Below are 27,662 nucleotides of genomic sequence, written 5' to 3' on the forward strand. Positions count from 1 at the left end.
AATCTCTGAGAGCTTTTAAAGTCATTATAATCCATTTGAAAAAAAAAAAAAACAGTACACATTAATGAATAAATCTGTATACATAAAGTTATTTAATGTAATGTTTAATTATTTAAACAAGTGTCATGTTTGTGATTTTTATTCATGTAAGCTATACCTTCTGACTCTTCAAATCTTAATGTTATTTGCGTATTTTACTTTCATTTTATTACAAGTAGGCCTACAGCTCCCCGTAAGTAAATAAAACGCTTTACCGGACAGGCATTAGGACCTGGGGGAGGCTGCCACTCTGCGCGTGCTAGTGACTGTCAATCTGTACTTGCATTCGCAGATTAAATAAGGCAATCCAAAACTGTGAACCTAATCACCTTTTAAGCAAAAGTTCGCTTCAAGAATGACCACACTGCTGACGTGATCTTATCGCTAGCACGTGTGAGTTATTCGTCTTATCAGCATAATTTTTTATCAGCATAATTTAATAGTCACGATTACCTTTTTTATTTATTTTTTTATCATGTGGTGGAAACAAGCTTCCATAAAAAAGTTATTTTAAGAGTAAGCCTCTTAAAATAATTTATTTTAAAAGTAACTTTACATGATCTATATTCTAACACATCACTGAATCAGCCACTTTGTTATCATTTAGAAACGATGAGCCCGCTTTATTATTGCATTCAGTTTACTCAATAAATCTACTCAAAAGGTTGTGCTGTGACCGCTCTCTTGAGACAGTCCTCTCATCTCTACAGGAGAGTCTGGGCTGCAGGAGACATTTTGCATTGACGGTTCTGAATGTCAATGTCAAGCATCAGGCTCTTCGTAAGCATCTTAAGGCACCGCATCAATAAATCCAGACAGGATACGACTGGCTGGTCAATGGGAACATCTACATTTTCAGCATATAGCCAGAGAAAGAACTGAAAGATCCTAAAGTTTAATCACCTGTCAAGATAAATATGCAACCTGGGAGATCAATGAAACAAAAACACAGCCTGCTTCCAGAAAAGGAAAGAAATTATTCAGTGATTAAATTGTTAAAAAAATAAATAATAATTATTATATATATATGTATATGTATATGTGTGTGTGTGTGTGTGTGTGTGTGTGTGTGTGCGTGTGTGTGTAATAAATATATACACACATTACACATTTTATTACATATTACATACATATTATATTATATACACATACATAAAAATAATATAAAATATAAAATACTATATAAATATATTTATATTTTATAGCATTTTGAATGTTGACAATCCAATTAATTTCTAACGCACAAAAACCTATTAAAAAAAAAATTCAACTGAATATATATATACTTTAAAAATATGGTAAAATATACTTCTATTTTTACTGTATAACATAGCCTTTTCTCTTACAGATTCAATTGTTTCAAACCATTTTTTACCGAAAATTTCAATCATGAATGAATGAATGAATGGAGTCCATGTTACTGGTCAACTAATGTGGATACAAACACGCACATCAGTGAGATGTGCAGACAGTGTTGTATAAAATGTAGGAGGAAGACTAACTAATGACAAATAAGACCAACACCAGATGTCCATAGTGTCAGGAAGTTCTCCCTCTGCAAAAGTCCCCATTCCCAAACAGCAGGATAATTAAATAAAGGGGGTGAAAAGACAAAATTACATAATTTACTGTCTCTCCTCACTTAACAAAACAAAACAATAAGATAAAATACAAGACCTGCTCCATAAACCAATTTGCTTGTTGGAAATTCAATGTCAACAGAAGAGAGCGAGAGAGAGAGAGAGAGAGAGAGAGAGAGAGAGAGAGAGAGAGAGAGAGAGAGAAATGAGCAAGGGACAGAGTGAGAGACCTGCCATGATTCTGTAATGGCTGCGGTGGGTTGTATGAGTATGAGCTGTTTGTCAGCTGGATTTTGATTTTCACAAAACCTGATTCCAGATGAGGTTTAATAGAGTCCCATCAGAGATGAAACTGAGACGGGGTTTCAATATCAAGTCATAGTAATTTGAATCGGGGTGTTGAATGTGATGGCCGATAAATCACGGTCGGTCCATCTATCTAGAATTGATCCTCCGGCATAAAGCATTCAGCAATAAAGACTACTGTAACTATTATATATCATACGATGCTGATTACAAGGGAGTGGAGCATCGTATAAAATGACAGCAGCAAACAGCATTCACTTCAGTCGTTATATGGCCTGGGTCGCCCCCTTAATGGAAGTCCATGGGAAAATGATGTTTTATGGAGCACCAGTTTAAATTGGTGATTTTTCTCTTGGAATAACATGCACTGACAGAAGTGTACCTTGGTTTCAGTGAGCTGTCTCTGCAGCAGCTGCAAAGCCTCCGTATGACCCTTCTCACTGTCTTGTAGAGTCACCAGCTGCTCCTTCATCTCCCTCTGTAAGAAAACCACAGCACAACAGATCATGTCATTTATTGCCCATTAATCTGGCAACCTCTGACCCAAAGTAATTAGTCTGAAATGCTTCTAAAGCCTTCGTAAGAGGGATACCAAAACTCCGACAGCAATAAATGTGAAGCTATTGATGCCACACACAACCATTCACTGCATGATCGGCTGAAGCACACTTTTCAGCCACTTTTCTTATCTATAGTATATAGGACATAAATGGTGTGTCAGACAGGAAATGAGCTCCATTAGGACCATAACAAGGAGAATCATATCAATTTGCTTCAAGTTTGACTTAATGTCCTTGGACAACTACTATGCAGCTTCCCGAGCGCTGATATCTGATGAAACCTTTTATGACTGAAATAGGCTATATTACTATAATTCAGTCCTTTCATGCATGGTTTTGATCTAGACTGGAAGTTTCAAATTGTAAGAAAAGAACAGAGAAAGGTGGTTTTATAGTTGCAGGAAAAAAAAAAAAAACGAAAAAGAAAAAAACGAATTAATAAACTGCGAGTCTCCAGAGAGGTCTGTCAGGGAAAGTGGGTCTCTCCTGCAGTGGACGTGGCAGAATCGGGACGACAGGCCATGTTTGCTCGCCTAGAGGCAGAATAGGAACAGGCAAAAAGCACCAGCTCCTTAATACACCAGAGCCATAGTTAATCTGTATAAAATCCATATATTAATATAATTGAGCTGCATGATTTGGGGGAAGAAAATAATTGCAATTGTATTTCTGATACAAACTGAGATCTAAAATGCAACTTAAAAAAATCCAGGTTTGCTTGTTTGTTGGGTTGCACAATCTGACCAAAATTTTGTTATTATGTATCAATATGGTTATAAAATAATAATAACAATTAGTATTATACAATTATTACTTTTTCCTTCTTGTTGATAAGCGCTTTCATTCTAGACTCTGAAACACACAGTGCATATATTTATTTAATTCAATCACAGCCTTTGATGATTGCACTAAACCATATCATGATTTTGGTTATATTTAAATTAATCATGTATGTATATCTAATCTATAAACATATTTAGGCATCATAAATTAACTCATTCGCTTTTTTACGATTTTTTTTTTGACTGTTTTAATTGTCAGACAAGTGAACATGACATGGCAACGAAATACTGTTGTTACCAGTGTTGTTAACTGAATCTAAAACTATTAAAAATAATTTTTGGTAATTTAAATAAAGCTGAAATAAAACAATATATTTATTAAATGATTTTTTTTTTTAAGTTGAAGTGAAATAAGGCTAAATATAAATATTTAATAAAAGCAACAAAAATTACAAAAGTCATAATAACAGTTTTTTTGTTCTTCATACTATGGATGTCAATGGCTACCAACTATTTGGTTAAGAACATTATTTAAAATATATTTTGTATTCAACAGAAGACAAACTCATAGAGGTTTGGAACAACTTAAGGGTGAATAAATTACAGAATTTTCATTTGTGATGTGACATACAGCCAAGTATGGTGACCCATAATCAGAATTCCTGCTCTGCATTTAACCCATCCAACGTGCACACACACACACACACACACACCGTGAACACACACCCGGAGCAGTGGGCAGCCATTTATGCTGCGGCGCCCGGGGAGCAGTTGGGGGTTCGGTGCCTTGCTCAAGGGCACCTCAGTCGTGGTATTGCCGGCCCGAGACTCGAACCCACAGATTCCCCACGATTTTTGGGTGAACTATCCCCTTAAAAGAGTGAACCACAATATTTCCATCAGTATAATCTGACTGAAATGAGACTCAAATACAAGTGAACATTAAAACAATTCTCAACTGTATCCTTTTCCAGGACGAGGAGCAGAAAAAACGATTACTTTCTTTATAAAGCTCATTACTTCAGGGAAATGCTGTCTGTGCTCCACAAGTACCCAGATGCCCTTCCCAGCATCCAAATCGCCTGGTTTCAGTGTGCATACCTGACAGATGAGAGCTCTCTCTAAAGCGTCAAGTAAAAGCAACATAACCAGCTGGTGCACTTCGGGAGCAAAATGCAAATGGTTACTGGGTCATTATAGACCATACATTTTTTATGTGCCATTTACCTCCACTTTTCAAAAGTGTATCCAGAGAACAAACAACCTCTTAAAAGAAAAACCTGTCTGTGAAGTTGTGGCACAAAGCCTGCAAATGAATCATTTTTCCAGCGAATCGAGTTGCTCAAAATGTCTAAACAAAGGACAGAGTGTGCTGGTTTTAGCTGCATGGAGAGCACAGAGCACTGGAGGTCAGAGGCGGCCCACGTTTATATCAGTCTGAGCTGGCGAGAGGAAGTTTGACATGACATTTCCCCAGGATCCCACACGGCAGGGGGAAGAAGGTCACTGAAGGCTGATAGCAAGACTAAAACTTATTTCACTCTGGCTTTACTCATCTTTGGTTCTGCATTTGAGCAATATAATCAAAAGAAAATGGGTGCAGGTTTTGAGTTAACATCCACTTTTGCACTGACTAAGGTTTCCAAGATATGTTTATAATTTTTTAATATGAAAATATAGCATGAATAAAAAGTATACTAAACTATACTTATACTGTTTTATAATTAGGGTTGCAAAGGGGCAGAAACGTTTACAAAAATGTCCGGTACATTTCTGAAAACTTTCCAAAAAATTCCCAAAAATTTTACAGAAGTTTCCAAAAACACTGGAAAGTTTCCGGAAATTATAATATTTTATTCAGATGAAGAAACAACCCAGATTATAATATTATAATATATAAATAAATAAATGAATGAATAAATATAGAAATAACATACATGTACTGTATCTATCTATCTATCTATCTATCTATCTATATATATATATAATATTAATCATATATAATTTTTTTTTTCTCCACATTTCTGAAAAAGACCAAACCAACAACTTCGAATAAATATATGAAAACAGAAAAAAAAGGTTCGAGACTATGTAAACCCAAAAATAATCATTTACTTACTCTCATTTCATTCTGGACACTTATGACTTGGAACACAAAAGGAGATGTTCACACTGTAATGAAAGAGAATGATGACCTTGGCTGTCTTTGGATATGTTTGAAAAGTTTACGTGTTATTGCGAAGAAACTTTCGCAATTGAGATTTTGAATTGCGTTTTTACTTCCCTACTGTTGAGCTCATTTCAGCAACATTGTACGTTCTATGAACTTCCTCAAGGGTCCATTAAACAGCCACCTGCCTAGAAGCTAAAGATACGTTGTAACTGCTGGCACTGATGAGAGTGAAGGAGATAATCAAGGGTGCATAAATAATGAAACGCACCAGGCATACTCAAGATACTTCACACACCCCTTCAACCCCTGAGATCAAATGCAGTTTGACGTCATTGATGAACCTAGAGTCAAAACCAGGAAACTTGCACAGAATCACCAGATGGCAAACATCTTTTCATTCCTGGAAAACATCTTCATTACTCAAATGACACAAAATGCAGACTGCTCGCTCACGAATGGCAATTCATTGCCACGAGGAAATAGCCTAGTTTTCCAAATAATCCAGCTACACAGTTCTCATCAGCCCGAAGGGTACACAGTCAAGGACACTTTGGCATAACCTTGTACGCGCTGGTGTCATAAGGCAGCTGGATCCGAAGTAATAAACAGCCTGCGTGCACAAGGCTGGTTCTGCTGTCCCCATTTATGACTCGTGTGTAAATCACATCTGAAGAGGACAGCAAATGTGTCATCTGCACTCCTTCTTTAACAGGTTCCAATCAAACCAACCAGACCAAATATAACACACATGAATCACACGTGTGAGTCATTTGGCCATCGCCATGCATCACTTGTCAGGACACAACATGTCCGTTTGCTAGACATCACTGCAAGTTGTTTTTGATGTCAAACGAAGATAAACAAGTACAGACAAAACTAACCTCAACTTCCCAAAGTATTAATTTAAAACAAATGTAGTAGGCTATATCGCCATGAAGAAGGCCATTCTTACACAACAGATGTATCCCTAGATTGTGTGTGTGTAATAAAACCACCAAATGTAATAAATTCATTGCAATTCTTACATGATTTGGCAGCACAAGTGTCTTTGGCACACAAAACAGTCATAGATGTACATTTATTTTAAGTTCATAGGAAAACTATATTTAAAAGGATACTCCACCCCAAAATTACATTTTAGTCATTAATCACTTACCCCCATGTCGTTCCAAACCTGTAAAAGCTCCTTTCATCTTCGGAACGCAATTTAAGATATTTTGGATGAAAACCTGGAGGGCCAAGTAAATAGCAGTGTCAAGATCTCCTCTGTGTCTCTCCATATCACTGTATGCTGTGTATGCTCTTCAGTGTCATCCGCACCACAAGCATGCGCTGGTTCTACATGTATTTAGCTTTGATTTAAAATAATACAGCGCATCCTTGTGGCGCTGATGACACAGAAGAGCATACACAGCATACAAAGGAATTATTGAATAAAGTTATTTTTGTTTTCTTCACTTACAAAAAGTGTTCCCATCGACTTTCATACCTTTTATGGACCTTGACACTGTTATTTACTTGGCAGTCTTTGGGACAGTCTCAAGCCTCAAGGTTTTCATCCAAAAAATCATAAATTGTGTTCCAAAGATGAACAGAGATTTTACGGGTTTGGAACGACATGGGGGTAAGTGATTAATGACAACATTTTTATTTTGGGGTGGAGTATCCCTTTAATCAGTGCATGCAAAATGTGCAAATGCAAATATAATCAGCTCCACGTTAAAAGCTGCTGTTCTAGAGTACCTAGTTTGTGCCATTCAAATGGCTTTAAAGGAAGAGTTCACCCAAAATCAAAGCAAAAAGCTGCATGTTTGTAAAAATTAATAAAAAAAATCCTCTATCCATAATATTAAAAGTCAACCAATTTATCGGTTTTGCCGATTAACCGGCACTGTTAGTTGACTGTTGGAACTATCGGCAAAAATCCATGCCAATAGTCTTTCCGCAGTGGCTGAGAAGGCTCTGCTGTCATTACACAGTACGAGAGCGGCCTCTAGAGGCGGAATCACAGACGCCTCTGGCTGTTTGTTTTGACAAGTAACACTGCGTGCTGCACAGTGCAGAACAATTCAGATGGTGATTTAAAACACTGAGAACTAAACGGTGTGAAAACAATATACTGTAGTGCATGTTTTCATATCATTACTAAGTAATTAATTGATTGATTAGATGCTGCATTAATGGAGAAAGGACAGCAGCATGTTTGCTATTAAGTCTGAGAGGACCCGAACATTAGCAGAACCTCAAATGGTTAAAATAATGTGACAAAAACACACGCAAGTCTGACCCAAATGCTTGATGTCACGATTGTTACCATCTGTTTGCATTAGTTTATATCCAGCTGGTCACATTAATGTATTTGTTAGCCAGCGAAGTTGCAGAATTAAAGCTGTGACGTGAGAAAGCAAACTGATGTTCATTCAGCCGACAGAAATCCTGCCGTGCCACGAATCGCCATTCACACTGTTTTCCATTAAATTACATTATATTTGTCCCAAATAATTGTTAATGTACATAATGACTTCACCTTGGGCTGAAAGATTGTGTATTGTGCATTTTTCAGGGAAACGGTTGTATTTCTGTGGCTCTAATTAAGTCAATTATTTTTTTTTTAAACACCAAACTTCAAAATCATCTATGCTTTTGACTCTTTTGAATAAAGAAATAAGGTTGGTCTCTTTTTAAAGAAGACAATCTGCAGATTATTGCAGAAGTGAAATCATTTAAAAAAATGAAAGCATAAAAATGTTAAAGAAGTTTAAATTTACAGTAAATAAAATGTATTGTACTATTTTCATTTTATAAAATATGTTTCATCCAAAATTGCTATAAATTAAAGTCATATGTCTAAATAAGTTGTGTTCCAAATTTGAAGTTGATATAAAAAAAATTGAGGTTCATATGCTATTTTGTTTAGGCGTTATACCACAAACAGCCTCTGGGTGCCATCCAAACTCCATTAAATTTTTTCATGTGATAGGGAAAAAGGAAGCGATTTTTGTGACAAAGGTCAGAACTGCTTTTATGATGTATATGTTTTGAGCTGCACTCTTTTCATAAATTAATCTATTACTGTTCCTACATAATTTTTAACAACAAACTATCTATCTAAATATCTATTTAGGAGTCTTAGACCTTTCCAATGATATATAGTTTGTCATGATTAGATTAGGATTTAATTGTAATATACTGAAGTAAACTTAGGCATTTTAGACCGGCATGAACTGAACACGACACGTCTGGTGTGTGTGATATCTGATACCTGCGAGTTGTCCATGCAACGCTGTGCTTTTTGTGTGCGACTACCATATTTTTTTATTTTGATCATCATCATTTAATCATCATGTCTTTTAGAATTTAAGCAATTAAAGTGTGAAAGCATACAAACAATATCCATATGTATGTCATTTCAATGCAATGGCCTTTGTGTAGATATTTAAAGATGGCTTTAAACACTAGTTATCTACTAAGTTTTTTTTTACATTTTGAAGTTGCTTCTGTCAACATTAATTAATAACTTTAAAGCTGCTTTTTTTGGTTAAAAATGATCCGAAATCAGTATTTGAGCAAGTACATAACCAGCCAGTGTTCAAAGCTATAGCCTCACTTTAGCCCGATTCACAGCAGTGAGCTTATAATAATGTTTTATGAGGCAATGACTTTGCAGGCAGCGTTGTTACATGAAGGCACCTCATGAAACTGATTTCGGACAGGCTTCTAAGGCAGCGTAACGGTCTAATGATCTACAACAAAACAGAATGAGATCTGGTAATAACTAAACAAATATTTAATTACTATAATACTGATTTCTTGCTAGAAATAACATCAAAAGTGCGAAAAGTTAGTCAGAAATATACATTTACACACAAATTGACCACCAAATGTAACTTTCAGACGCCATCTTTATTTTAGCTCAACAGTCACAGAATGGAACGCACAGGATTGTGGGATATCAAAGGCAACGGAGGATACATCTATGCCTCCGAAAGCAACATTTCAGAGCTTTCGGACACAGTGGTGATGTTTTTATTAGATGTACACAAAGTCTTTTAAAGTAAAAATAAAATGCTAGATTTACATCATTAAAAACTGCGGGAAGGCGTCGTCACAGTCTGTGAAAAGGGTCCATAATCATTTAGGCTTAGGCTCTTACCGATTTGAAATGATTCTGACTCAAATTACTTGAGCAGGAGCTATATTAAATTATTCTGTTGTTTTTAAAACTGCTGCATCATAGTGTTTAATTTTGCAAACTTAGTTGCTTTTATTATGCAGTCAGCTGTGATTCAGCTGCACTTGCCCTTTATGTTGTCCATTACTGCGGTAATGGTGACATCTCAGGGAAGATCATCCCCGCTGTGCTCACCTGGAGAATAAAACCTTCCAGTGGATATAACGAATACCCTTGTATATTATTCATTAAATACAACTTACATAAAAGGGAGGAAATATAAGGGGGAAAAAGCACACAAATCAGCCTGCCGAGTCAGGCCGGATATCTCACAGCTTTTCATCCTCTTTTCTAAATATGAAAATGTGCTCAAACTGCGCTACAAATGCTTATGGCTGCGTTTCTCCCGGTATCAGCAGAGACTACAGCCTATGTGAGGGGAGGGAGGGCCTGCACCCTGCAGTCTAAGCACGTCATCTTTGCCACAGCACACTGACACAGCTTGCAGAATTATGATAGTGCAGCTGAGAAGCAAACAATTTATAGTGCATGCATCGCAGCTTTCATACAGCAAGACAGGGTGAGGATTCAGGTCTGGATGGCAACAAATGACTCGGCATGATTTGCATACATTCAACTGGTTTCTCAAAACAGTGTTGAATGCACCAATTGGAAGCACAGGTTGTGTGGTTGCACCTGGTGCTGCCATGAAAAGACTTGCCTCACATGCTTTTGTTACAGGTCTGCCATGTGCAAAAAGGTCAATGCAAAAGCAACAACAAATACAGTGAAGCACAGAGGCTGACTTTATAACCAAGCTGCAATTGCACAATCACTGACAGTATGGTTGGTGTCTATCACTGTCATGACTTCCAGCCTGAGAAGGTTCATGCAACACGTTAGATACCGATAACAAACAAAGCTACAGCTCACAACTGACAAATCTGACCTTTTTTTAAATCCCGCCTGTCCAGCCCTCCCACTCAGTCCAATGCATGAAGATGAATGCCACGGGTTTCTAACTGATGGATGTTGGTTCTGTGAATCAAAGAATGGGCCACCAGGAAAAGTTGGCTGCACAAAGTTTACCACTCCTCAATGGCTTTGACTCTCAAAATCTGCAGAAATGGTTTGCAATACGCAATAATTTGAATAATTCGGTTGAATTGGGACTAAAGCCTCGTAAAGGAAGTCAGGCAATGCAGAAGCAATTAGCATGCAGTCACTGTCAGCTCAATGAAGGCTGCCTCACAGAATGTGTTCTGAGCGGTTTTATATCTACCTTTTAACTTTCCCTCGTGGGTAAATGAGCCTCAGACATTGAGTAAACCGCAGGCTTAAAAAAAAAGGTAGTTGAGAGTGAACCTTCAGCAAAATATGACGCAAGGTAAATGCAAATGAGGGAAGTGGGTTGTATTGAGCAGAGTTTCCTCTAGAGGTTAGAATGTAGGACAAGTCATGTAAATGATGAATGCAGCGACCCCCCCCCCCACTTCTCTACCAGGACACAGTTTAAACATGGTGCATGCAAACTCTCTTCAACCAGCTACAATACACTTCAGCCCTCCATCTGGACCATGACAAAGTGGATGTGCAATAGCACCCTAGTATCAAGAAATATTGCTCTTCAAAGATTTGCCCTTGCAGGATTTAAACCTGTATTTTAGACTTGGTGATGGTATACTGTGAAACAATTTTAAAAAATATAATACCAAGCAGAAAACTGCAGTCTACACCTTTACGGGAAACGCTGAATCATCAGAACACCGGCGCAAGGCTGCTCACTGTCCTTGGTCATGTGTCGCACCAGAACCGTTTTCGGAACCGAAATGTAGAAATAGCTCACGGTTCCGGTTCTTTTCAAAAAACAGAAGCGCTGTTAGTGAGCGCTGTAACAGATGACATCAAATCTAGCAGCATTCCATAAATAAACTACACAGAATCCTACTATTCGCCTATGCAATGATTAAATTCAGGCAAAATTTAGCATACAACCTCTTTGGGCAAAGTTAATATCTTAGGAATGACATTTAAGACTTTTTAATAGTTTTTAAGACCCTACGGATACACTGGAGAAGAAAAAACTAAGAGGAAAGTTATTTAAAAAAACAACAACAACAAAAAACAACAACATCAAATATGAAGTGTCATGCAGGGAATTCTGGGAGTGTCACTGTAAGATTTTCACTGGAAATTATACAATGACTTTTTCTTTTTCACTTCTGAAAAACTTAATTTTAACAGTATTTTACTGTAAAAGTACATTAAATATAATTGCAGTTATTCACCGTATATAGTATGGAAACTTAATGTTAAACAGTTAACAGGTTTTTAAAGCTGCATTTTTACTGTTAAAATCACAATCATTTTTAGTGTATAAAAATGTAAATACTTAGAATTATTCATTTAGATTTCCCATAACATACTTTTAATAGATAGATAGATAGATAGACAGATAGATAAAATTTATATTGTATAATAATAATAATAATAATAATAATAATAATATTGAATAATAATAATAATAATAATAATAATAATAATAATAATAATAACAATAATAATAAAAACAACAACAACAACAACATGTAAGATAATATTATTCATTTAAACATTTAAATAGTATTAAATAATTAGGACAATAACTACATTACTATGCAAAAAATGACTCATACCAGCCACCCCTTTTGGGTATGAGGGGAGTCTTGTTGATTTGCCACATTAGGGCAGAATCCTGGGTTTTGGCAGGCACTGTGTGTATTGCCTGCTGCTTCTGCTTAAAGCTGCCAAAAGGACTTGTTGGAGTCATGAAGGCCCTTTATGAGCGAGAAAAAGACAAAGCGCCCCAAGCAGTTTGAACTTGCTGTGCAGGGAACAAGGAATAAAACAGAAAATTAGGCAGAACTGACACATCAGTTGAGGATTTCTTTCGAAAGCACTAGTGGTTTGAAACAACTCACATGTTGACATGATCCATCCTAATACAACGCTGCATGATGTACTGACAAATCCAGCCATTTACAGAAGATCCCATCTATATTAAATCATAGGGGTGATCCATTTGATCGGCGGTCTCTATAAAGGCCGATCTCATAAACCGATCTCAAGCTGATGACATGTCTGCCGTGAAGAGGTTTGGCACGACATGCAGCGGCACTGTCTCAGTCACTGTCTGGTGCGGGTAAAATAATTATATTGTCTGTGCGCTCATGCACACTGGAAGCGCATACACATAACACCAGGTTCACATTACTCCATTTGCAGTGCATATTTTTTACACGCTCATGTTAACGGAACGCTCATGTGTTCACACTGCACACAGCTGCTGTCCGGCAGTGCGTTCCAGGAGCGGTGCATTTGCAGCAATGCAGCGATTGTTTCCATACAGAATTTGCTTTATGTGCTGCACACGCTGAATTAAAGTGAAAGCGCATTGTTTTCTGTAAATATGAACATGGATTGACAGGAAAATTTTGTAAATACACCATAAATGCATATAATTAAAGTCTAATGCGTTTCACAGTCGACACAGATTGCTGTTTGGCTTAGTTTAAAGGAAAAAAGCACTAAACAAGGCAATAGATGGCATTTCTGGAGGTAGGAAAACAAAGTTGCACCTGGTTGCACTGGTGCGCCTAACTTTTTTTCTTAGGTGCACCAGCACAAAAGTTAGGTGCACCCAATTTTCGACCGCATTGCATTTAACACTGCCGTTTTACAAGTTCACTGTGATTAGCAAACCGCAACATCTCAAAATCGCGATTGCGATTCGATTTATCGCACAGCCCTACAGCCCAGGGTTTGTCACATTTGGTTGCTGCAAGCACAAGGTACGCTCCTTCGTAGAATCCGCCTCAAGCCGCCCGCCTCTGCTCACTCAAGGCCACAGCGTGTGACGTTGTTTCGTTGAGAAAGCGTAACTACTTTGTTTTTGCCTTCCAAAAGAAGACAGGACTAGAAATCATGTTTATATCATGTTTATAATGGGTTTTATGTTTATGTCTCGTCGCTCCGGCCGAACAAGGCATCACAATATGTTAAGAGGCGTAACATTTCCGTCACAAGCTTGAGGCATTCGGCCAATCACAACGCACTGGACAGCTGGCCAATCACAGCACACCTCGCTTTTCAGAGCGATGAGCTTTGTAAAAATCAACGCGTTTCAGAAGACTGGGCATAGAGGAGAAACAATAATGTACAGTATGTGGAAAATAATGTGTTTTTTTAACCTTATACCACATAAACACATTTCATTACACCAAATACACAAAATAATGTTCTTTTTAGCAGCATCATATGACCCCTTTAAACATTCTTTGAAACATTTGGGATAACGTAAGTACACAAGTCAGCAAAATATGTAAAACTGTTCTAGTGGTTTTTGGATATTTTAATAAAACAATCTTACATATTGTGCTTTTAACCACAAGATTGCTTGTAGTAAAGATTCAAATGCAAAGGTAAAGGCAGTAGAGCTGACTGTTTCTGTCAGTGGTAAGTTTTAATTTAGAATGTTTGTAGTTTAAATGTTTTTGCCACTTGCTTGAGCAACTTAATATATAAATCTAGAAGTTAATGCAAATGTAAAAAGCATTGAATAATGTGTTGCTTATATTTATTGCATTTTAACACATCTATGAAAGATTGTATTACTGTACGGTGTAAAAAAAAACACAATGCTAAAAAAGCACTTTCAGTAACAATGTTTGGATTTGAAATCAAAATAACGGATAAATGTTGTGTTTGTGGTAAACTCCACGGATCGGACTCCTGTGTGAAAGTGCAATGAGCACCTGCTTATTCAGCACCGCTTACATACCACACATGTACTGCATATGCACTGTATATGCACTGCAAACGGCGTATGTGTGAACCTGGAGTAAAAAGCTGCCTCAGATATAGCTCACTAAATCAGCCTTGTGCTGTGTTGTAGGCTATATTGTGCAACAATGGCACAACTGTAAAAACAAAAATGCACTGCATGATCAAAAATTTAGGTGAGATAAATATATATTTTTGAAAAATGTCAAAAATATGCCCCCCTCCACCCCTCAAATTAAAAAATCCCCCTCACAAGAGTCACCTAAGAGCGAAAGAGTCTGATGTGTGTCAAAAATCCTGATCGGATCACCCCTATTAGATCATTCAAAGTTTGCTCAAACATGCCCTCCCTTCAACACATGCATCCCAGCACTCCACAGAGACAGGGAGAGGCTTCCTTCACAATCCCATTGTCAGGAAACACAAAGATGGGGGGGGGGGGGGGTCACCTCCAGTGAGGTTGATGAGATGCAGTGGACTGGAAAACACTGGCTGAGGAGGATGCAAAACTCAACTGTCCACAAGACATTACTGAGTAGCATTACTGTAGATAAAGAAGACATCTCTCATTTATTCAATTTGGGTCAGACTAATGGTACTTCATCCAAAATACATGATTTTTCACCCCAATTGTTTCCTCAGTAACCATGAAAGAAGAATTTGCTTAAAAAGCAACAAAAGCCGGCATGAAACTGAAACTAAAAATATCCTTTACTGGGGAGATTATGGCAAAACCAAATACATAACCATGTTATTTTAAAGCGCCTTAGGATTAAATAAAACCTCTGATACTGAGCAATGCAATTGTATATTTACACAAAATCGCCTATTTCATGTCTGAAATTATTTAAAGAAACATTACCCCATGGCTTTTATCTACTGCACTCACTAGATAATGAAGCAGACATAAACCCTGGAGAAGGAAGGGGATATACATGTTGCACACTGATCAGGTTTATGTGGTGCGGTGAAGGTTAAAGTCGCAAAATTACAAACTGCTGATCAAAACGAAAATCAGAAGAAAAAAAAGACAGTAGGTGCCAGACTTAATGGCTTTTGTAAGAATGAACCACACATCCCATGCAATTTGTCTGTCCACTCCAGATGTGACACTGCTATGTGATATGTCAAAATGCTAATGTCTGTTTCCTTTAGTGTATTTTCAAGATCTAAGGTAAATTATCTCGTCACTTTTAGGGCTGGACCAGAATATTCGATTATTCGAATATTCATTCGGTGGGTTGGCATTCGATTTTCAATTTTGAGATTCAAATATTCTTTTTGTTTTTTTTTTTCAAACCCCTGGCATCCCCGGCGAAACGGTTTGCATTCCCTTGAATATGAATCACCGTGAGTGAACGTCATGATTCATTTCATCTGGAAGAGAAGACAAACATGCCGAAGACCTCAGCTGTGTGGGAGCACTTTAAATTGAGTGAGGACAAGAAAGGCAGTGTGCCAAATATGAGATTTGAAACTGGCCTACCACAAACAGCACATCAGTGTTTGAAAAATCACCTCATTTCTGTAAGTAGTATGCCTATAGTATATTGTTGGTGTAAAAAACTGTGCAGTTTAAAACACCAAATAGTTATGCTATGACAAGTACAGAGAGTCTCTCTCTTGCTCCACCCATGCACAATAATATCGTGTATCATCGATCTCACGGGCTGACGATATGCCGATTTGAAAAATGACCATATCGCCCAACACTAAACTGGACGCGACAAAGCGACCATTGAAAATCATTTGAAATTTGTGTCAGTACGTCATAAATAGAATGCAGCAGCAGTTTACTGTCGGGAATTTATCCCGCCACGCTGTGCTGCATCCAGTGTAGACAGCGTAATAGGTTCTTTTGTATTTTGTCGCAGCGCAGCATCCGGTGTAGACACGGTGTTGAGAGAAGAATATGTTCAGCCCCCTCCTTCCAAAGCTTCGAATATTCGGTCTTGATTACTACCTAAGCTTTGCAGCTCAAAAAATGGTATTCGGACCAGCCCTAGTCGCTTTCGGTATGCTTATAAATGTCTCTCTTCAGGTTTGGCTAGTACAGTTCCAGGAAATATGCTTGGAAACAATTTAATTTTAAATAAACTTGAAATCATGCTGACTTGAGCATTATGATATGTATGATTTTTGTACCTTCAATATTCTTAAGGATAGTGGATAGGCGACTCATTTCTGACATGTATAACTAAAGAACAATTTCTTGCTTGTCATCAATGGTTTCCCATTTATGAAAAGTAGAATCAAGATTAAAAACAAACCCATTTTAAAAATTTAGTGGGATTTTTACTTTCAGGACCTTAGTGTTGCACTCAACAAACACTTTATTTAACCATCTCATTCAAACTTTTAAGACACCATTAACACACATCCACAAGTAGAACCCATTTCCAAAGAACCCAATCTTGATTCAACTATCTTAAACTGCTCTATTTCCAAGTGTCCTCTTCCAGTTCCCAGGCGAGACATCTCATTCTGGTCCTACAGCGGACAAAGCCACAACTGTTTGACAATAAATGGCTTTAGGCAGTCGGTATCAAAGGTGGCTGAACAGAGCTGAACAGAGCACTCAAACAGAGACATCAAAATGAACGAGCAGCTTCCATTTACTGAGTCGCTGAAAGAGTCTGATGTGCCCAATGACCCTTACAGTGGTCACTAACAGCTCCATCTGAGGCTGGAGCGGCACCAAACAAAATGACATCCTTCACTCTTAAGGACGGTTATTAACATCATACCTCATGGATTAACATCACACAGTATTGAAATCAAAACAGCCTCTGGAAAGTTTCAGCTGCGATTCCATTTCTCGGCTACATTGCAAAAACAATTGTGCAGCTGGTTTTATCCGGTCCACATCAGGTGTTGGGCTGAAAACATGCTAAAAAGGTTTTTCTTGTATTTGGATGCCATGACAGATCAGATGTCAATAAACTACTTGAAACAGTGCATATGCAAATCTATGCAGGAATAAAAAGGCAGAAAGGTCTTAATTATGAAAGTGAACTAATTATGAAGGCAAACCAAGCATAGAGAATATAAGTTCTCTTAACTGCTATTTTTTTTTTACCTTAATGAAACTAAGAATATTTTGTATTTTCAAAAACATTTAAAAACTTGAGATTTTGAAAATTTAAAAGTAATTTAAAATAATTTTAAAATAACTATTTTAAAAAATGTGCTTAATTCTCCTGAAGCGATTCGCGACAAAACTAATAATCGTAAATAATGTCTTAAAGTTAGGACTACTTTTTAAATCAATATTTGGACAAATACATGGTACATTAAAAAAAAACTACAATACAAGTGCTGAACTCTCATCAAGTTGTTTGCGAGAATAAAAATAATCAAAGTTTTTTGAAAAGTTGTTTAGCAAGTTTTGATATTAACAAAGCCATACAATCAGATCACCACCAAAACCTGTCAATTAAAAAAAAAAAATGCATTCGTACAAACCTCTTAAAATTTAAGACATTTCTTAACGTCTTCCTCAAGAAGATTTTCATGAATCTGACTCTTGAACAAAAGCATGAAATATCTTAGATTAGTGTTTAATAATACCAGCTTGTCAAATGAAAAAAGGTACTCAAATGCTGTAAACATCTGCAAAAAGCACAAGGTGTGATTCAGTCCTTTGCTTCCGGTCGAGCTTACTGAATGGTGGGACATATTTCTCTAGAGTCTCAGCACTGGACTTTCAGCTATTGAACAGGTCACCGCAATCTGAAGCTGAAAACAGGCACGGACCCCTAAGGGACCAACTGGCTGCCAAAGGAACAGTGCGGAGCGATGAAGGGGGCAGCTGGGGCACAGAGGAAACACAAATGTGGGCCAGAGCCTATAGCTCACCACAGGCAGTCTGGCATGATCTCCCTGTGGCCTGGAGCATTTCACTGAACCCAAAGAGCAAAGCAAGAGGTTCTTTACTGAGGGCAACACACATCGCTTCATTCCAGCACCCATCTGCCTGGTAAGGATGTGTAGCACACATATGGCTATGCTCTGATGTACAGCTCTCATAAGCATCCATCAGCAGGCCGTCTAATTGAGTAATTTGGAGCTAATCAGGGGAAGGAATTAGAGGAGGTTACATACTAGTATAACACTGGTTTCAGAACAATGGTCAGTAATCTGTGCTAATTCCCAAAACTAATCAGGGGCCAGGAGCTCTAAAGATTAGATTTTAGTAGTGGGCCTACATCTTGTTGTCATCAACAACAGACAAAGCTTGATCAAGCAGAAGAAACATATATTCAGAGCCATAGAATAAAACTAGGTATAGATAGTAATGGCAGGGCTCTACAATAAGGATAAATTAAAAACATGGTGATAAATCTCCATGTACCACAGATACAGCTATTATAGCAAATTAAACATGTAAAATAGATGTAAACAGAAATGAGAATGGAGAAAAATATTAAATGAAAAACATATCTAAAAATATTATAATATTTTAAAAAAATAATCTTTAATAATCTTTCTAAAAGCAAAAAACATTTTGGGTGTGGGATAAGTGAAAGTGTAAAAATCAATAAAAAAATAAGAAAATAAAATAGAATAAATAAACAGATTTGTTTAATTACAAATTAAATAAATTAAAAACATCCTGAAAGAAACATTCTGCACAGGCATCAGACACAATTCTAGTTAAAGAGAATATGTCCAAAGGGCTATTCAGAACTTTTGCAGCAATTTTCTTTTTTACATTAAGAGATAACATTAATTCTGATACGCTTACAAGAAGATTCATATGTGTAAAGTGTGACAATCTACAGGCCTCATCTCGGCTAAACCAGTGATGGTTGTAATCGTTTTCCTAAGCACCTGCTCTCATGAACCAATCCTATATCTGAGGATCAGCATAAGAATGTGTTTAAAGACTTCAAAAGGTTAAGGCTAGTGGACTACTTTCACTTCCAATTCTCTTCGATAACATACAAAACTGTTCTTTCAGGAAACGTTGGAAGGGAATCTCCAGACAATCCAATTCCACTGCAAACAGAAATTTCCCGAACCGTTACAGTGGACATATAGCTCAAATAAATGCATGCATTTGAGTATAAACATCTGATAACTGAAGTCCTGAAGTCATTTAAGATAAAGCAATGAAATAACTTAAAGCTATAGTAGTATGAGACAATAATTAAAAAAAATAATGATTCTAAAAGAAATGCTGGACTTGTCACCATTCACAAAACTAATAAGTAAAAGCTTTTATTATATCCTTAAATTGAACTGACAAGTAATTAAAGGCCAAGCTAAAAGTAAAATATTAGCTCAAGGGATAATTCACCCTCTCTCATGTCCCATTATCTCAAATACAAATTTGAATGACATGAGTTGAGCCATTGCCATAATTTCCTTTTTTACTTCTTCAATACAGGCAAAGATGCAACTAACTAACCACTGCTTGTCGTCAGTTCAAGGTTTCATCAGGTCACAGTCTCTCCCACTGCCTTCGTGCAAAGCAGCCAGCATGAGAGAATGTTAGTTGTACGCTTTGTCACTGTGTATTAGGCCTTCCGCCAAGCATGTAAAGTCTGTAATGTGTCTAATGCAACATGACCGTTCTGTCGTTCCCTAGGACTGTGATTCTGTGTGAATGTGACAACTCCTCACCGACCACCCGCTGCCTTTCCATTTGTTAGAATACCTGAGGGAAAATAAATCACTTGGTAACAATCTCAGAAGCCCCTAAAAGTCCCCTACCAACTAACAAAAAGCTAACATTTCTCAAAACGAAGTTGTGTGGGGATGAAGAAAAGATAAAATGGTGATGAAACAGTTCAAAGAGAGAACAAGCAAAGGTATGGAGAAGATCACAGGTGATCTTGAAGCTGCATGACAGCAAGGGACAGAAAAAAAGATCAAAACTTTGAGCTGAGCGAAAGATTAAATATAATTTATTTGTCTATAAACACCATTATAAAGCAACACTTAACAAGATATAGGCCATATACTGCCAACAAAATAACTGTGTGAATGTTAAATATATTGCCCAGCCATTAATGGCTCTTTTTGAAACAGGGGCATATAGAGAACATACATACATAGCTGAAATCATTAAAATGCTGAATTGTTGAAAAATGCTGAAAGCATAAATTTCTGATCTAACTGCCTCAAGTTAATGTTTCAAGCTGATTTCCACAAGATGACTCACTATTACTCATTTTAGACTCATTCGCCTGCTTGCACCACGCACACACCTACAAAAACATATTGTATCAAGTAAAAAGGGCTTCAGGGTTGTAGGAGACAAAGAGCATACAGACCTGCCACAGGCATCTCAAATGAACCCACCCCGACATACTCTCTAGGGTTCACTTATTAGGGCCTCAGCAACAAGTAAAACCCATTGTAAGGCAGTCAGCTCCCTTACAACATTTTCAACCCACTCATTTTCAAAGCACAGATCACGATTAAAGACTAGATCCTCCAGTTCGGAAAAAAGAAAATGATGCAATCAAAAAGCTATTTTTAGGGGCCCACGTGGCAAATTAACTATTATGATTAAATATAACAAACTATTCACCAAAAATGTTCTAAATTACCACTGAATATATATATATATATATATATATATATATATATATATATATATATATATATATATATTTTTTTTTTTTTTTTTTTTTTTTTTACCCGTTATTGAAAAAATAATTTTTTAGTAGCAGCAAGCATCATCAAATTAGCTTTTTATTTAAAAAACAAACATGGAATGGCACACACTAGGTGTGTAATGATATTCAAACTGAAATTAAAAACCTGGATTAAAGGAAAAGCGGTCTGTTCCTGCTGTGATTTTAATGTTAAACAGCAAAACACCAGAAAATCATTCACTTCTCTTGACTGAAAAGCTTTTGTAACTTCAACAAGGATTGATTGATTTTTAATTTTTACAGTGAAATATGCTCTGTTATGTTACATTTGTAAAACAACACGGTTTGCAAATACATGGTTTAATTTATTTGTATCTTTATTCTATTGTATTTATTTAAAAGTTTGGAGAAAAAAAGCAAGGATGCAAGGATGTATTAAATGACTCAGAATTGATAGTAAATAATGTTTAACATTACAAAAGATTTCTTTCAAATAAATGCTGTACTTTCAAACTTTCTGTTCATTACTTAACTTAAAATAAATAAATAAATAAAATCACGGTTTCTAGAAGAAAAAAAAAACTTGTTTGGAATGTTTCCGAATTTTACCGGAAATTCATTGCTTCTTTGCAACCCTAATCATGTGACACTGAAGACTGGAGTAATGATGCAAAAAATTCAGATTTGCACCAAAGAAATCAATTACATTAAAATATATTAAAATAGAAAACAGTTATTTTAAATTAATTAAATAATATTTCGTAATATTACTGTCTTTACTCTATTTTCTGCTCCAATATATGCAGCCTTGCTAATTGTAAGAGACTTCTTTCAAAAACTTCTGAATGGTAGTGCACTGCTAACAATATTGCCATAAAACAAATAAAAGGATCTGCTTCCATCAAAACATTTGCAAAGGTCAGAACTCGTGTATAATAATCTGCTTACAAAGAAACAGGAAATGGCACGAAACTGGTGAGAGAGTGCAAGTGCCGGCGATTGTTGATGGCCCGCATCAAGGACATTAAGAAAAGCCTTGTCCTCTCAGGGCTAAGAGTGCATTAGCTGGCAGTGAAATCCCACTTTCCCCTGAAGCAAACACTAGAGCTCTAAACAAATCCATTGCTATCCTCTATAGCGTCTACATTAAAACACACAGAGCATGCTGAAGAGGGTGCACAGCTACATGCTGCTCGGCTGGTCGATGCTCAAGTGCATTAGGAATGTAACATAAGCACCTGGGAGGGAGAAGAAATGACGGCGGAGAATGCATGAGCAAACATCCGTCAGCAGATGCTGTTGCCACATCCCACAAGTCTGATAGGTCAAAGGGGTGAGACATGCGAAGTTAAGGAGATTACACAAACGGCAAGCATATACTGCAACAGGCAAAACCCAAATCTCACAGCGTTATGTGGCCCAGCAGAGAGAGAAGACATATGTTCCATGCTCGACACGAGCTTGCCGGGAAGCTGAAAACCGCTCCAATTAGACCTGCCTGCATCAGAATCCTTGATTATGTACTTTGTGAAAAGCTCTCTAGCAGAAAAACATCACGTAAGCAGCACTAATAAGTCTGTTGAGACTGAACAGACTACAAATGAGAGGAGAACAGCGATGGGAATCTACGAAATATGTCGGTTTTAGTTGATTTTGAGCGCTTAAAGGCACTTCCGATAAATATATACATATAGACAGAATTACAGTATTTAAGTATTGCGCAAACATCATCTGTTATGTCTTAAGTGAATGTTTGGGGAACTGTTGGGGAAAAACATCTGATGTGTAACATTATATTAGATTGCGTTACATATTCTTAATATAGGCCGCCTCATTAATTTTAATCTAACAATAAAAGAATCACTCGCTGTTCTTGATTGAACTGCTTTCGTAGTTTTAATAATCAATTTATTTGTAATGAACACACTAAAGAGATTTTTACATTTAATTATTTTGTTTTTCTTGAATGCTCTTTGTTTAGATGTAAATAAAAAAGGTAATGCACTATTTGTTTTTGTTTTTTCTTATATTTGTTCTACTGTTTTATATAATAACAAAGATAAAATAAAAAATAGCTATGTTGTGACTATTAATATAGAAATTATTATTAAGAAAAGAAATAGAGGAAAAGATGCAAAGATTGCAGGTGATTTTGCTTTGGAACCTTCAGAGAACTTTAACTCTATTTTTCTCAAAACTGACTTTGCTGACTCTACTGAATTCAAAAATCAAAAAAACAAACATTTTAAAAAAAATTCCAACAGATCATACATCATTTTGAAGTTCTTTTAATGGAGAATGTGAAAATAAAAAGAACTTATTTTTGAAAAATTGCTCATATTGTAAAGTGCTATGATTTTTCCTGTGTTAAAACAGTTTTTTTGTTGTTATTTGCATGCAACAAGAAGTACTTTTGTGCGTCAATGCAAAATTGCACCACATAAAAAGAAACTGTAAACATACGCGGTCATTCTGCCTAAATAACGCTCCACATCTGGCATGGGTCTGAGCCACTGATGGAACCCCGGCGCAGAATTTTTATTTCCTTTCCCAGCAGTCTATTTCCCTCAGCCTCTACTTAATCACAGCTGTGTCTGAACTCTAAAGGTGTCATTACAACAGGAGAGATGGGGCATGAATAAGAGCGAAAAATGGTGAGAAAGACAGACAGAGACTGCGAGAGAGAGAGAGAGGGAGACTGATAAAATGTGAGAAAGGAGACTGCATGAAACACTGTAGACACAATCAAAGGAGAGGATGAGAGCAAGAATATTAAAAAAGAGCAGGTTGGCTGATGGCCAATATGATGCTGATATAGTAATGATGCAAGTAATCAGCTAAAGTGCTCAGCCAATGGCAATATATTGTTCTAAAAGAGACCATACAACATCATCAAAGTTTCTGTCCTGCCAGTGCTGACATCTGCAGACAGTTGACCATCTATTAAATCTAATAAAAGCACTGAATAGTAGCACTTCAAATAAGAAATGACTGCTTGAGTCTGTTTCAGTACAGACAATGAGCCTTCTATTCACACTGAAAAACAGAGCAGAGTGATCTATTGTCGACTTGGCAAGTCATTTGTTGATAGAGGTTCAGATCTGTGCCGCCTGTGTATGATCTTCTTTAAACCATAAATCTGCTAATTCACTAGTTCACTGAAATTAGCATCATATAAAACCAGAGACATCTGGAGGCCGGAAACATCAGACCCTAAAAAAACAAACAAACAAAAAAAGCTACATAAGCTTAAAAAGCATTACATTTTCGCGGAAGCTCATAAGAGCAAAAGGAAAAAGAGAGGGGAAAAATACTGAGCTATAATACTGATATATAGGAGACACGTGCACATTGCTTGACAGTCTGTGCTTCCACCCACCGTGTTTTACTTTAGATATGCTTTCATTTATGCCGTTTGGAATGCAGTACTAGTAGATGCACGAAACTCGTGCACTGACAGACTTTCACGTGAGCTTTGTGTTTGTTATCCTGAAGCTCAGTTGTGGCTGTGGTTAAATGCACTTGCATTTTCGAATACTTTTATACGAAATTGATGTACACACAGTCAGTTATGTTTTTAGAGCAGGACAAAACATCTGATATATCGAAATAGATCTGTGCATTAGTGTGAATGCAGCCTGTTAAAGCTGCCACTGTCTATGATCTCATCAGTAATAATCAAACGACAATAATGCTGAGGAAAAAAAGAAAAATCCTCAACTATTGTCTGTAAACTTTCGAACTTTCAAAAAAAGAAAGGATAAAAATTCACTTACCCCAAACTTTTGAACTGTAGTGTATATTGTTAGAAAAGATTTCTATTTTAAATAAATGCTCTTTTTTTTTTTTACTTTTTATTCATTAAAGAATCCTGAAAAAAAGTATCACAGGTTCCAAAAAATATTAAGCAGCACAAAAGTTTCCAGCACTGATAATAAATCTTCATATTATAATGATTTCTGAAGATCATGTGACACTGAAGCCTGGAGTAATGATGCTGAAAATTCAGCCTTGCATCACAGGAATAAATTAGATTTTAATGTCGAAATCTAAAAAAGTTGTTTAACATCATAATAATATTTCACAATATTACTGTAATACTAATAAACTTCACTATCACGGGAAGAAGGAGGCGGGAACCGGCGGACACTCAAATGAAACTTTAATACCCAAGATAAACATAAAACAGCGCGACAGCCCCTCACGGCGACTGCCGCGCACAAACAAAAACCAAACACAAAATAAAACCCAGTCCTGGTCCTCTCTCGTCCTTCACTGTCGTCGCTCCTCTTTTGTATCCTCCCGATCTCCTCCGTGGGACTCGAGACCGGTGAGTGGAGCAGGTGTCGCTCATTTCCCAATCACTCCACCGGCCTCGCTCCGTTCCCACGGCTCTCGGCCCCGCCCCACTCATCACATACCCCCATCGCCCCTCGCAGGCCGGGGGGTACTCCCGGGACTGCGCTCTACTCCCCCCCCCCCCTCCCCTCCCTCCGGGGGGGACCGCTCACGGTGACCTGCGGGAACCTGGGGGTAAGGACAGACGAGGTGAGAGAAAAGGAGATGGAAGGATGAGGAGCGACGGGAGACGAGAGAGGGGAGAGAGGAGAAAAACAAAACAAAAAAAATTCCGATTCCCAGACACGCTGCCGCTCGGCCCTCCACCGGCTGTGTGAAGTCCTCCGCGGTGCCTGGCAGTGGCACTGGACGGCCCTCGGTGGACGACACGTCACTCCTCCGCCGCCCAGTGGACGGCGACGGCTCCTCCGGTTTCGGGCAGCCGGCAGGAGTCCCCCGTTCCCTGCTCCTCCCCATTCTTGGCGGATGGCAGCAGGCTCCGGCCACCTGGCGAACGGCGCCGACTCCCCCGCTCCCTTACGGACGGCAGCCGCCCCTCCACATCACGGGCGGCCGGCAGCGAGTTCGTCCGTCCCCGGCAACTCACTCCAGCCCACCGCCTCGAGCGTCCACGGCGCCAGACTGCTATGCCTTGCTCCATGGCACCGCGGATTCACCCCAGCGGCAAGGGATCTTCGGCAGCGCGTCCCTCCTTCCTCCCGGGTTTCGGCACCAGTGTAATACTAATAATAAAAACTCCATAATCACGGGAAGAAGGAGGCGGGAACCGGCCAACAGTCAAATAAAACTTTAATAACCAAATAAACATAAAATAGCGCGACAGCCCCTCACGGGCGACTGCCGCGCACAAACAAAAACCAAACCACAAAATAAAACCCAGGCCTGGTCCTCTCTCGTCCTTCACTGTCGTCGCTCCTCTTTTGTATCCTCCCGATCTCCTCCGTGGGACTCGAGACCGGTGAGTGGAGCAGGTGTCGCTCATTTCCCAATCACTCCACCGGCCTCGCTCCGTTCCCACGGCTCTCGGCCCCGCCCCACTCATCACAATTACATTTTTTCCCTGTAATTCTGATCCAATAAATGCAGTTTTGATGAGTATAAGAAACTCCTGTAAAAAAAACATAAAAAATCGTTCTGATCCCAAACTTTTGACCGGTAGTGTGTGTGTTTGTGTGTGTATATATAGTTTTGTGGTGAATGTTTTCTGTGAAATAAACCAAGTTCAGTGAATTTCCAAAATCAATGACTAATGTGCACAACTAGTCAATGTAAGTCAATTAAATATGTTTAAAAGATAGAAAATAAGCATCATCCACTGCTTATGATGAACACATTAAGTCAAAATGCATAATTTTGCATCATTTACCACAAAATATCACAAAGTTATAGTAACTGCAGATTTTTTTCCCTCAGAAAGAAATAAGCTCCTCAGCTACAGTTTTCTCATGTTAGTGCTAACAGAATAAACCTTGCGAGTACTTTATTGATTCCCATGTAATGCCACATCTTATTAAACCCCATCCAACACTCAAACACATTACTTTATTTAGCCAAAGGGCTTTGCTGTGGATAAACGGTTTCTTTTGCACCCAATTTGCTGAAAAACATGTGTATAAAGTACACACTTGGCATTAGCGAGCATGCAGTTTCTCATGGGGAATATTTGTTCTTGACAGAGGCTTTCAGTGAAAGCCGTCCCTCGGTGTGTGCATCTCAAAAGACATGGAATAGAATAAAGTCTGTCCCAGGAGTGTCTCTAAGGAGACTGCTGCTATTTTCTGACAACTGCAGCTTGTTGCTCCTATTAATTCCCCAACAAGGTGTTTAACCCTTCTGCAGTGCTGATTACAAAAGGTGAAGGACTCTGAAAAACTCAATTCGAACAAAAATGATGCTCATCCATGAAAATAATTAAAACAGCAGGAAGAGTTTGCCCAAAAATGTGCTGAAAATGTATTCACCCTCAGGCCATCCAATACATAGACGAATTTGTTACTTCATTGATTTAGAGAAATGTAACATTCCATCACTTCCATCTCACAAATGGATCCTCTGCAGTGAATGGGTGCCGTCAGTATGAGAGTCCAAACAAATAAAGCAAATAAAAACATCACACTAATCCTCAAGTATTCCACACAACTCCAGTCCATCAATTAATGTCTTGTGAAGTGAAAACTGCAAGTTTGTAAGAAACAGATCCATCAAGGTGTTTTTAACCCCAAACCATCACCTCCTGTGAAAATAGGCCATAATACATAATAAT

General features: G+C 37.8%; 1 protein-coding gene across 2 annotated transcripts in view; it reads right to left on the minus strand.

Annotated features, from left to right (window-relative positions):
- LOC109063795 (E3 ubiquitin-protein ligase TRIM62-like) overlaps nucleotides 1–27,662 on the minus strand; it is a 46,652-nt gene that overhangs the window by 14,922 nt on the left and 4,068 nt on the right. For both annotated transcript variants that reach the window (XM_042766842.1, XM_042766843.1), the window contains exon 3: nucleotides 2,308–2,403. In XM_042766842.1, the coding sequence (XP_042622776.1) occupies nucleotides 2,308–2,403 (96 nt within the window). The remainder of the gene's footprint in view (nucleotides 1–2,307; nucleotides 2,404–27,662) is intronic.

Source organism: Cyprinus carpio, chromosome A11 (genome assembly GCF_018340385.1).
Source record: "Cyprinus carpio isolate SPL01 chromosome A11, ASM1834038v1, whole genome shotgun sequence".
Taxonomy (NCBI): Eukaryota; Metazoa; Chordata; class Actinopteri; order Cypriniformes; family Cyprinidae; genus Cyprinus; species Cyprinus carpio.